The 12712-nt window shown below is 33.7% G+C and overlaps 6 protein-coding genes across 6 annotated transcripts; 2 read left to right on the top strand and 4 right to left on the bottom strand.

Annotated features, from left to right (window-relative positions):
• The first annotated feature begins 30 nt into the window (after positions 1-30).
• BX664DRAFT_322300 (WD40-repeat-containing domain protein) lies at positions 31-1590 on the top strand. Its single transcript, XM_051543469.1, has 6 exons — positions 31-263; positions 328-428; positions 523-752; positions 885-1000; positions 1119-1226; positions 1295-1590. Exons 1-6 carry the CDS (start codon positions 99-101, stop codon positions 1562-1564), a joined length of 990 nt encoding a protein of 329 aa, XP_051405450.1. The 5' UTR covers positions 31-98; the 3' UTR covers positions 1565-1590.
• Positions 1591-1659: 69 nt separating this feature from the next.
• BX664DRAFT_322299 (small-subunit processome) lies at positions 1660-2826 on the bottom strand. The gene is made up of 4 exons (XM_051543468.1): positions 2582-2826; positions 2401-2511; positions 2103-2342; positions 1660-2048 (listed from the first exon to the last, which is right to left on the bottom strand). Exons 1-4 carry the CDS (start codon positions 2801-2803, stop codon positions 1857-1859), a joined length of 765 nt encoding a protein of 254 aa, XP_051405449.1. The 5' UTR covers positions 2804-2826; the 3' UTR covers positions 1660-1856.
• Positions 2827-3175: 349 nt separating this feature from the next.
• Positions 3176-4277, top strand: BX664DRAFT_254442 (uncharacterized protein; the record flags this gene model as incomplete). The annotated part of the gene is made up of 2 exons (XM_051540369.1): positions 3176-3787; positions 3870-4277. The coding sequence occupies 2 exons, from the start codon at positions 3176-3178 to the stop codon at positions 4275-4277; spliced, it is 1020 nt and encodes a 339-aa protein (XP_051405448.1).
• A 280-nt stretch (positions 4278-4557) lies between these two features.
• On the bottom strand, positions 4558-5455 carry BX664DRAFT_322295 (uncharacterized protein). The gene is made up of 3 exons (XM_051543467.1): positions 5389-5455; positions 5271-5324; positions 4558-5211 (listed from the first exon to the last, which is right to left on the bottom strand). Exons 1-3 carry the CDS (start codon positions 5402-5404, stop codon positions 4673-4675), a joined length of 609 nt encoding a protein of 202 aa, XP_051405447.1. The 5' UTR covers positions 5405-5455; the 3' UTR covers positions 4558-4672.
• Positions 5456-7577: 2122 nt separating this feature from the next.
• BX664DRAFT_322290 (Lipin/Ned1/Smp2-domain-containing protein) lies at positions 7578-11086 on the bottom strand. The gene is made up of 4 exons (XM_051543466.1): positions 10843-11086; positions 10623-10784; positions 10511-10556; positions 7578-10413 (listed from the first exon to the last, which is right to left on the bottom strand). The coding sequence occupies exons 2-4, from the start codon at positions 10635-10637 to the stop codon at positions 7724-7726; spliced, it is 2751 nt and encodes a 916-aa protein (XP_051405446.1). The 5' UTR covers positions 10638-10784; positions 10843-11086; the 3' UTR covers positions 7578-7723.
• A 218-nt stretch (positions 11087-11304) lies between these two features.
• On the bottom strand, positions 11305-11860 carry BX664DRAFT_322288 (uncharacterized protein). The gene has a single exon (XM_051543465.1). It carries the CDS (start codon positions 11827-11829, stop codon positions 11344-11346), a length of 486 nt encoding a protein of 161 aa, XP_051405445.1. The 5' UTR covers positions 11830-11860; the 3' UTR covers positions 11305-11343.
• Positions 11861-12712: the final 852 nt, after the last annotated feature.

The raw sequence follows: 12712 nt of genomic DNA, 5'->3' as shown, positions 1-12712 counted from the left end.
ACCCAAAGCACGCAAAAATAGAGATTATTCAAAAAAAAGAAAAAAAAATCAAAGCTTCTTTCTCTCCTTTTTTTTTTTTGGAAGTTCTGATAAACACTATGGATCCTGTGCATTTGGTAACAAAAGAACTAGCATTTACTCCATATGATGTGAAATGGATCCCTTCTTCTTCAAGGTTTTGCGCTGTGGGAGGTACAGGTCGATCTACAGGGAAAATCACTATTTTTGATTTTAATGGGAAAATCGCTTCGATTACTGCAGAGGTAAGGTCATGTAAGTTTAGTTCTGACTGTACATTAAATTTTTTTTTTTTCATATTGTCTATAGACTGAAACTGGAACACCATTTCGTTGTTGTACATTGGGTGCTGCTGACATGCATACTCGTCATGTCGCTACAGGGGATTTTAACGGTGGATTAGAACTTTGGTAAACGAAAAAAAAAGGAATTATCATATGACCTGGGATTATTTTAATTTATAGTCTCACCTTTCATTATATATATATTGAATGAAAACAAAAGGGATACACAACGACTTGAATTACCAATAGAAACAATTATGGCACATGAAAGTATTATTCATTCAATCGATGGTACTGGTGGTGGCACAACAAGGGCTCGGGAATTGGTGACTGGAAGCAGAGATGGACTTGTCAAAGTATGGGACACAAGGCAAATCCAATCTCCAGTATTCACGGTCAAATCTTCTTCTGCTGATGGCGCTAAACATGAAGTGTGGGCTGTTGCTTTTGGTAAAAAAAAAAAAAAAAAAAAAAAAAAAAAAAAAAAAAAAAAAAAAAAAAAAAAAAAAAAAAAAGAAAATCATTGTGAAGACAATGTTTTATGATCATGATCACGTTCTTATTTATCTCTTTTTCTTGTAGGAGACTGGCAACAATCATCACAAAGAATCATTGCCATTGGTTATGATAATGGTATTGTGCGGTTACTTGATATCAGTGCAGCAGAGTTTATATGGGAAACTGATCTTGGTGATGGTGTAAGGATGAAAAAAAAAAAAAAAGATTATAAATGTGATGGATGAACAATAATGACTAATGGATGTTTCCTGTCTTCTTTTATTATTATTATTATTATTATTATTATTATTACAATAGGTGTGCTCGATTGATTTTAGCAAGAAAGAACCCAAATATATGGTGGCGACAACCTTGACTGGTGCATATGTCATTCAACTATCCACAGGCAAAAGTACAAAACTGGAGGTAAATAAATAGATATATATATATATTCAAACAGAAGTGATATTGAAGACTTTATTTGTTTTGCATAGTCACCACCTGATACCACATTATGGTCTGTCCAACATACACCTCAAACAAATAACAATAATAATGATGATCCATTCTTCGCAATCACTTCTGGTGATGGAAGTATCAATATTTGGGATCACAATAATGTCGCCAAATCTGTTGGATCAGCATCACTGACAAATCATCCAACCATCTCTCTCGACTGGCATCCAACGAAAAAAGGATTATTTGTATGTAGTTCATTTGATCAAACTCTTAGAATAGGTTGTATAGAAAAGTTATTACTATAATAATAAATCAGCATATTCCCCTATTATTCTATATTTATGATAAAAAAAAAAGCATTATATTTATCTTTGTTTTTCAATCATAGAAGACAGCGTTGTACATGAATAGACTTTTTTTTATTTATTTTATTGATGATGAATAATACAAAGTACAATATATACTAATGGAAGGCAAAGGAATGAAAAATAAAAGAATGGTATTTCTAATGACAAAATAATACTAAAAGACAATAAAATGAAAATGAAAAGGGGGGGGGATAATATGATTGTCCCAAACGACAGATGAGCGACATTCTTATCGTTTTCGATCAGCTTTCCATTTGTATACAGGTAATCCCAACTTGTCGACACCAATCTTCTTTCGTTCACCTTTTGCATTCATGGCCTTTTGAATTTCCAGTTCTCGTTCAGCACGTTTTAATCCTTTTTCACGTTCCTTTCTTGATTGTAATTCCTTGTATTTCATTTCACGAGCTCGTTTCATTTCCTATAGAAAAAAAAAACAAGTCAATCAGATGAACATTGTAATTTTTTTTTTTACCTTGATTTCTTCCTTGGTCATGGTTGTATCGAGAGAAGTTTGTTTCAAAGTATCTATACGAGGTCTATTGAATTTCCGGTGGACTAATTCAGGTGCTGTATCAAGGTGTTTGACGACATCAAATGATTTGGCTTGGTCTTCAGTATCAACAAAGACAATATGTTTGTTTCTTCTTGTTTTGGGTTTTTCGATTTCACCTTCGTCCAAAAAGTGCAATGAATCTTGAAGTTTTTCCATTTTCTATAGAAAAAAAAAAGAACGGGTGAGTGAATCTTAATTCATAATGTACCATTCTTACCTTTTTACTAATATCCCTTTGCATTTTGATATAATTCTTGTCCTGACTTTTCAAGAGTTGTACCATTTCATGAGGAAGTTCTTCATTTCGTTTTTGAATATGAACACCATTCTATTATATAAAGAAAAAAAAATAGTAAGAATATAATATCTTTTTTTTTTCTTCGTTTTCTTTCTGTTACCTTTGTTGAAGTGTTTATCATCTTGAAATAGAATTCATCAGGGTTTCTGAATAAAGCTTTTTCCCTTAAAGCTTTGAGTCGTTTCTGTTTACTGTGATAGTCCCGAGCACGTAAAAGATAATCCTTTTTCTTTTCAAGAAGACCAAGCTTTTCCCTTCCAGCTAATTGTCCACGTTCTTTATGGTTTCGTCGTTGAACCACATTTCTTAATGATGTCGACATGATTGTTGTATGGTGAAATCAATTAAGTAAAAGAGATCTAAAAAAAAAAAAAAAAAAAATCAAAATGGAATAAAATTTATTTCAACCCAGCAACCAAAAAGGGAGAGAGACCTTATCTAAGCCTCTTCTCCATCACCGAAACATCTTTTTTTTTTTTATGCACGCATTGATCTAAGGGGTACAGAAATTAGAAAAGTGATCAGAGTTAAATTGAGTAATCTATAGGTGATGATAGTATCATAATGATATCCAAAGCATTCAAATATTTTAATCAATAAAGTATTCAGGGACCTTTTCTTTTTGAATTATATTCATATTCCTTGTTTTTCTTTTTCATTCCTTTTTTTTTAAAAAAAAATACGTGTGGTACAGATGTGTGATTTTATCTCACTTTTGACTTTAACTTTCTATATCTTCATCTTTCATTCATTCATTCATCCATGGATTGCAGCACAAGAGACAAACTGCCAGAAAGCACGTTTAGAAGTCAAAGCGTCAGGTGATCTTAATGATGTATCAAGTTGTAAATCATTCTCTGGGTCGATCATCATTATGAATTTGGAAGTACGAGAGATTCATCTTTCCTACCTCCGGCAAGTAGATGGAGATGTGATTGTTAGTAATCTTACTGAATTGAAATGGTTGGATTTCCCAGTGTTACATTCTATTCAAGGCACACTCAAGCTTGACCACAATCCGAATTTGGAAACCATCTCTGTCCCCAAATTGAACTCTATCGATGCGATGGATATGAATAACTTGCCCACGTTGAAATCATTGTCTTTTCCAGCAGGACTTTCTCATATCAATCATCTCTCTGTAACGGATACAGGTATAACAACGATCGATGGTCTATCCAGTTCATCTATTTCCGATATTAATCTTGCTGGAAACTTACAGTTGAATCACATCAGTTTGGATCAATTAGAACAAATTGAATATTCCTTTTATATTTCTAATAATGGTCATCAATTATCTCTAAATGTAAGTAGTACACATCCATAAAAAAAAAAAAAGAGTGGTAACGATGATTGTTCGACATATGCTCACCTCATCTTATTTTTAGTTATCATCGTTGAAAAGATTAGGACAAGGTACGTTTCAATCACTGTCTAACATAGACCTACATCAGCTTCATGATATCCATGAGGATCTTGATTTTGCCGAAAACATGATGATCAACCTTAGTTTGCCAATGATCACCGAACTCCCAGGTGCATTGACCATAGCCAACAATACAAAATTGGAAACTCTTTCAATGCCGCAATTAATGAAAATAGATGGAGCATTCATCATCACTGGTAATCATCATCTCAACGTCATTGACTCTTTTTCCCATTTAGAACAGGTAGGCGGATCCATCGAAATAGATGGTCAGTTCGCTGACCTTCAGTTGCCAAAACTACATGAGGTATTTCAATACAAAAAAAAAAAAAAAAAAAAATTCATGTCTTTTTGCTTTATCATCACTTAGGCTCGTGGTGGCTTGATTGTCAAATCCAGTAATGAAAAGTTTTCATGTGATAAAATGAATGAGCTACGAAATCAACAAGTCATCAAAGGTCATACGTTCAGTTGTCAGCATGTGGATGCCATCATGACAAGCAAAACGAATCATGAAAGACCATCATTATTCCTAGTATTCACATGTTTATCTATTCTTTTTTATGTCACTATACGAATCACCTAGATCACAAAAGATATGTTTCCATGTTTTATTTTTTTATTTTTATTTTTATCTTTTTATTTTTTATTTTTATTTTTTTTTTTAAAAAAACAAGATATACTAAAATGAAACTAATTTCTATACTACAAAATGACTAATATCTATCAAATGCATGATCTATAAAACTACAAAACACTTTTTAACTAGATGCGTCGGTCCAAGATACTATGGACTTCGTTGGCAGGAGCTTCCAGAGTACGTAATAATTGTCGAGCAGGAGATTCGATGGTACCCAATAATTCAGCACGCAATTGATCCAAGCCAGGTAACGCCACGATCTTGTTGATATCTGTTTGAGTCAATAACGCCTTGTCCAATTTCCCTCCAAGCAATACCATCTTTTTGTTTTTGGTTAATATTCCAGTGACTGATTTTAACAGGTCAGGATAATCGGCATCAGCAGCATTGGTCGTCAAAACACAGGTGGGACCTTCTACCAAAGGTTCCAAGTTGGCAAATTCAGTCGAACGCAAGACAGATCCCATAATACCCGATCGTAACACTGTCAATTTCGAAGGTCCATTGGCTGAGGTTAGTTCTTGACGAAGTTGTGTGAATTCCTTGACTGTCAGATTGTTGTGTTGGAAGACAAAAAGAGCTCGGTTGTCTTTGACAAGTGATTCGTATTGTTGATGAAGATAAGTCCGTCTAGGAGGATGTGTTTTCTTGCTGGCAGTGGCATCTATATTCATATGAATGTATTAGTACGAAGAAAGTGAAATTATGGTTGGAATGTCTTACAGGTACGTTGACAGCGAAGTTGACCGTGTCGCAATTGTTGTTGTAATAATGAACCTAGTAAACGATAATAAGTTGACCCTATTCATTAAATATATATCAAACCTATCTTTTTCATTACCTGTTCTTAAAGACATTGTTTATACTAAACACAGAATATATGGTGATGAAAAAAACAAGAAGGGAAGAAACAAAAAAAAAAAAAAAAAAAAAAAGGAAAAGAAAAAAAAAAACCAAAAAGGGGAGTAGCAGGGTAAGGCAAACAAAAAAATATAAAAAAAGTCACAGGCTCCGCTAACCTCTAATATACTTGATACTTTTCTCTCTCTTTCACACTTACTCTCTTTTTAAGTAGACATTATCGTTCTCTTGATTATGTTACTGTTGAAAACTTCAAGATCATTCACCAGCGATCACGGTAAAAGAAAATGAATTAGACAGCGTGTCCCTTTTGATTCTCTTTCTTGTAAGGCTTTTATTTGTGTATTCGTTCACTTATATGATGCAACTCGGGTCTGGATAGATATAGACAAGATTCGATTTGGAATTGTATATACATGACAGAGCTTAACAGTATGGACACACAACAGGGCTTACCAAGAAACATATAGAGCAGAAATATTTATACAACCGGTTACACTCGAATTATTATTCTGATTGGATTGTACAACTTTTGATTGGTTGAAGGAATATGGTTGATTATTTAATGAGGATACTTATTAAGCCTTACTTATCAATTGTTTTATACGAAGGATGAACAAATTTTAAATGGACAGTGGAATCACGATATTGGAATAGACAGAAGAAAGGACCAAGCTTATCACAGTTTAGGAAAACCAAAGAAGTGTATGTTATTTTTGATTATGGCATAAATTTGTTTGTAGTTAGACTACTTCAGAATAAACGATGGATATACTTCCTTTTTCCTTTTTTTCTTCCTTTTTTTTTTTTTTTTTTGAAATAAACAATGTCATCCCGTTTTACAGTCTTTATATTTATGTTTTTAGATTGATCAATGAATGTGGGGAGTGTATCATGATTGCACGATAGATGATCATCACGATTGCTAAGATGTATGAACAATGATGATTTATTGATTTCTATTATAGTCTTCATGATCAACAACAAGATAATCAAATCATTGTATTTCATTTGTTTTTCCTTCACCAATGAATTTGCAATGAGAAAAAATAAACAAATAATTGTTACTAATTGGTTTGTTTAAGTATTTGTTTGTTTATACGTAACCCTTATTATGGATTTTCCCCAAACTTTCTTAAAGGGGGTTACAGTAGAATTGAGGCTATGTCTATTCGCAATAATAGACGATGATGAACAAATAGACAACTCTTAATCAACGTTGCTATAAAAAAAAAAACAGTGGATGAGAAAATGGAAATAAAGGACCGAATATTTTTAAGTAGAAAGAAACAAAAGAAGAACACTGATCATTTTAAGAGTATGGAACATTCCTTAATAAACAATCACTCCTCTTTCATGATCGACGTGAAACAAACAAGTGGATGACACATCCAGAGACCTCTTTCATTGTACGAGCACCTTATTAGGAAACAAAGTTCTCACCCATCTTTTTTATATAAATTCTTTTCTTTTTTTTCTCTTTTTTTTTTTTTTTTTTTTTTCTCTTCACCATTCTATTTATCAAACATGCTTAATCAAACCTTTTTACAAAGATCCCTCTACTCCTCCATGGCCATCAAGAGAATGATCATCGTATCCCGACGGCCCATTGTCACTAGCGTGCTAGATCAAGATAAACAATTGAATGATTCATACAACACCAAAGAACCTATCAAGTTGGACGTCATATATCCTACTGTATCTACTTCCTCTATTTATCATCATTCCTCAGATACCCATTACCCTCATTCCTTGTCAAATCAATCTGATACCATTTTTAGTCCTACTGTCAATACTGTATTTGATGAATAAATAATTAAATAAATAAAAAATAGGGTTGAATGAAAATAAGTTTTCTTACAAAAAATCATTATCATAGATATGTATGTCATAAAAATTATCCTACACCATCATTATAGAGCCATCTGTCATCATAGCAGTAATCATATCAGCTTGTTTCACCATAGATGGTAAAGAATCCAGCAGTATGTGACTGAGGCGCATTGTTGTAACCTATTTTAATAGTTTTTTTTTTATTTATTTATTGTTTTAAACGATAAATCCGTTTATGCTTTTTTTGTCATTTCAAGCGACCTTTTAAGTGTTGAGTAACATGAGTGTGTTTCAATCGCATTGGGAGGACAAAAAAAAAAAAGAATCAGAGATAAGCTCTATCAATGTAAGTTTATTCAAAATATATAATAATAAATAATAATGAATTAATAATAATAATAAATAATAAAAATAATACAAAAGAAATGAGAGAACCGGGGATAAGTGTATCAAAATGGTATCAAATGTGAAGTTATATATATCTAAATAAAGGGGATAGAATCCATATCTATTTCATCTTCCAAAGCATCCAAGGTCGCATCAAAGGTATCATCATCCAATAATTCAAAAGACAAATTCCGCTGTTGCTGTTGCTTTAAATCGGATAACTTGTTGTTGGTAGTAAGATTAGGTGTTGATTGACTATTACTGAGCAGTATATTCTTCTTGTGAACTGTGATCAAAGGACTAGCGGAGACAGAAGAACTTGTAGGAGCGGCTGATGAGTTGGATTGTAATGAGGATCGAGAGGTGAATCGACGTAATATACCACGTTTTTGTCTGGTTGGACTAGAGACATCGATCACAGATTCTTTAGGTAATGTGGATATGTCTGGTACGATTGGCTTTGGTTTGAATGGTGGAGATCTAGTGGTAAGTACTGGTGATGTTGATCCTTTTGTTTTTATTGAATCCATTTCCGTTATATTTGTTGTTGTTGTTGTTGTTGTTGTCGTTGTCGTTGTTGTTGATGTTGTTATTCCTGCTGTTGCTGTTGAAGTAGCAGGAGAGGATACAGGTTCCAATTCAGGCAAATCTATATCTGGTAATGGCGCTTTCCAAAAATTCCAATCATTAAATGTTTGATCTTCTACTTCGCGGTCATTGTGTAAAGGAGGAAACATTTGATCCACTAATCCATTGAGATCCACATAAGATGACTTGAAGCCCAAAAGTAATTCCAATTTGACCTCTCCATAAGGATCAATGGTGAAGATACGACTTGCTGGAACATCCACGCTACGATAAGAGATTCCATCAGTGATACGGTTACCAAAGCCAGCATAGAAAGGATCATGATCACCAAATAATCGTCGCACATCTCGAAGACATCCCATCTTGAACATTTCAGGTTTACGAATAATCACTTCGCGGTGGAAGGAAGTAAATAATCGATCTGGGGACATGAGTACTGGTCCATCTGGGAGTTGATAATCATCTTGTACTACACCTTTCAAATAATCCCGAGTATAATCTGCTTGTCCAATCGCACGGCTGGTGAGATATAAAAATTGGTATCCATTACGGTGTACATCTGTATATAATTTCGCCACACCATTGTGGGTCCAATCCTTGCCAATCATTGTAAAAACATGTCCAAGAGCGTCCGATTTGGTAATAGTCCCATCGATATCTGATATCACCACTTTGATATTGGCATCCCATAAAAATAGCTTAGCCACACACGTAGCAGTACCTTGGTATGACGATGTCACCGAAAAAGAAATTGTATTCACACCTTTTTTTAGAGGGAGACTCTTAAGTTGATCAGACGCTAGTCGTAGAGTCTTGGCGTAGTTGCGTCGTTTTGGCGGTAAACATGTATCCGTTTTCGTTCTATTTTTATCATATACTTGATCATCATCACTGTTGTTGGTCAATCCCACTGCCGTCGCTTTAGTTGTGGTTGTAAATGTAGTATGATATGAGTTACTATGCTTATCGTCGCCATCAGTCAAGAGAGAGGTAATATGTTCTTCTGGCTTTTTGTCCATCGTTGTACGATCATCCATAGATGTTGTTTCCATTGATTGAACTGAGGATCGACTAAACCATTGCCGCCAACCACGTCCGAATGTATAAGTACCTTTGCTTTGCATTTCACTAGTTCCTTGATCACCATCATAATGAGACAGACCATTCATCGGTTTCCGGAATACCAAAAGAGATGTAAACAAAGGACCAGAACCACCAGCAGCATAATAACGACCTTGATGTTTGAATACTAGACTTTTGTCGTTCAGAATATTCGGATTTTGAACAAAGTCGTCAAATGATATTTGATGTTGCCTGAAAACTGATGCATTTTTTTCTTCTTCCAAACCAAAAGCTGAAAATCCACAGAGACTAACTTCAATCCGATAAGTTTGACCAGGTTTAACTTGAATTTCATTATCCATATCGCTAGGTTTCCAGTGTTGCTCTGGTTCATCTTCCAATGGTGATAGATGTCCTTTGTAAGATTGTCCCCATCCCCATGTATTGATAGATGTTTCTTGTTTCGTAGAGTCATCCTTGTTCACTTTGTTCTCTTTCAAGTCCAATGATATTGTTTCTGTTTCTGGAGGAATGTTTGTGTTTTCCTGAGCATGATCATGCTGAGTCTTGTATCCAGCCATATCCAAAAATATAGAGTCGCCATCTGTTGGATTAGTCAAAGATGTTGATGCTGAATGTGTAGAATCTGTTGTTTTTCCATGATTTTCGTCTTTCTTCTGAAAATGATGATGATCCGATTGTTGCTGTTCCGATTGTTGTGGTTGCTGTTGTTGCAGAGACTGTAAAGAGTCATTATTTCTTGTCACTTCCATCCATAAGCTTCCAGCACCTACTGGTCGGACAATAAAAGTTTCCTTTGCAATAGCTGAACTTGAGATAGGTTCAGACATGATACGTTCTAAAATTGTGGAGCCATCGCTTTGAGGATAAGTATCATTGATAGGTTGTTGTTGTTGCTGTTGTATATCCAATTTGTTGATTGTATTTTGAAGATGATTGAGTGACATGTCATCTGAGGTATGATATGAAGAGTCTAAATGTGTGACCACCTTATCCATTTGTTCTTCAATGATCATCTTTGGGGATTGTAATTCCATAGGTTGTCCATTATCATGTTTTTCATCCTCTTCAAATTCATCATCTAATGTAACCTTGTTGGTGGTATCTATAGATTCTACGACATAAAACAAAAAAAAAAAAAAAAAAAAGGTGGAAGTCAGTATCTTTTTTTATTAAACCATTACTATATATATATATATATATATATATACCTTCGGTATGATGGTTTGATTGACCAATATCCAAAAAAGGAGGATCCTATCCATCAAAAATAAAAATCAAATAAGATAATTATCCATATTTGTATATTATTATTATTATTACCTCCACTGGTTTCATATCTTCTTGATTGTATGCATCAAGTAATGGAGATGTCTGATATTCTTCGGGTACATGATGAGTTGTTTCAAAAACAAAAAAGGCCTCTCCAGCTTCACCGACTTTCATACTATAAGGGACAACTTGATCGTTCACTTTGATGGTAACCTGAAATAAGATATGAATTTGATATAAAAAGAAGTTTTTATTTATTTCTTTTTATTACCTTTTTTTCTTGAGGTCGTAAAACAGAGAGTTTACCAAAACGTACATGGAAAGGAGAACAAGATAATTGACCATCGGGTTGTTCTACTACAATGATATCAATGGCACCAGATAAAGTAGCAGGATTCAGTTCATTATAGAAAGTATGAACTGAAGAGAATAGTTTTCCAAAGTATTCCATCAAAAAAGGAAGAAAAACGAATGGATATACAGAATGGATTCAAAGTTGTCAATGTAAAAAAAAAAAAAAAAAAAAAAAAAAAAAAAAAAGGAAAAGAGAAGGAGCGGGATGGGACAATGGGAAAAAAAAAGTTAGTTATATAGAAAAAAGAAAAAAGAGAAAGAAAAATTAGGAACAACAGTAAATGGGGCAACTGAGTTCATGAGAATTTGAGGGCCGGGGGAGACAATTTTTGAGAGACACACACTCACACATACATACAAAGAAGACCTGTAAAAAAAATGATGCTTTCATATAAATAGATTTATTATCAATAAAAATTTATACAAGGAAGAAGAAAGAAAAACAGATCATAGCAATACTGAATAAATAAGCGTGATAACTATTGAAACTAAGATGACCTGATGATGGAGTAGAAGCTGAGGATGAAGGAGCACTAGCACTTCCGGAACCAGAAGTAGCAGCACCAGCAGATGATGATCCATTTGAAGCAGTAGGAGAAGAACCAGATGAAGCACTAGTGGGAGATCCACTAGAAGCACTAGCACTGGATGAACTACAAACGCCTATCTCCTTGTTAGGACAACATTGATCTTTGACAAATTGACAATTGTTTGGACATTCTGAAGGACATGCAGGTTTACTACTGGGTTGAGTACAAGCGATAGGAGGACAAGATTTACCACTAGATGAAGGTGAAGCCGATGCACTTGCTGCCAACGATGATGATGAGTCAACAGCAAATGAAAGAGTCGAAAAAAGTGCAATAAGAACAATAAGATAAATGAGTTTGCTAATGGTTGTCATTTTTTAATTCAAAGATTATACAAAAAAAAAAAAAAAAAAAAAAAGAGGACATGGAAATCTAAAGAAGATCGCCCTCCTTTTTATATGCGTGTGATCGAAAAAAAAACTAATTAACCAGACTTGGCTAGTGCTTTAAATTGTTACGATGGTAACTAAGCATCGTCCAAAAAGAACAAGAAAAAAAAGGTCTCACGCTGATGTCAGTCCCTGAGCGAAAGGAAAAAAAAACAATTGATTATTTGCCCATATTTGGATATTTTTTCTAAAACAAGAGGTCCCGTTTATTCGTCAAGACTAATGAATGATAGGTGGCTGCGAGATATCATCATCATCATGATGGAAGTGTTCTAAACTGATCATCATTGTCGATCAATCAATGAATTGATGAATATCGGTACCAGCAGTAGTATTAATGGATATGATGTATGTAGTAGTAATAGTAGCATTACACCTATCATAATCATAGCAGTAATCATTTAACAATCATCTTATTGTACTACACAATATGGAGATCTTGTCAATAGAACAAAATAATAATAAAAAAAAGCCGAGTATATTTCAAGAAATTATTCAATTGAAAATCATCACGTAATGAAAATAGATCGACGAAGAAAAAAAAAAAGTCGCGTTCCTTTTTTTGGATGGTGATGATACTTGATGATAAATTCTTTTTTTTTTTTTTTTTTTTTTACTTTTTTGATTGAATTGTAAATGAATAGGATGTTTTACTAAAACTAATTTATACCATGATGATGATGATGGTCAAGAGTTATGCTTAGGATAAAAGTCTATACTTTTCTTATTTTATTTTATGATATTATATGCCAAAAAGAGGTCAATAATAATAACAACATCATGTGATAATATCATTTCTAAAGGTGGT

This window comes from Halteromyces radiatus (assembly GCF_025201355.1).
Source record: "Halteromyces radiatus strain CBS 162.75 chromosome Unknown BX664scaffold_1, whole genome shotgun sequence".
NCBI lineage: Eukaryota > Fungi > Mucoromycota > Mucoromycetes > Mucorales > Cunninghamellaceae > Halteromyces > Halteromyces radiatus.
Note: the sequence above shows the minus strand (reverse complement) of the source record. Positions and strands in the feature narration are given on the sequence as shown.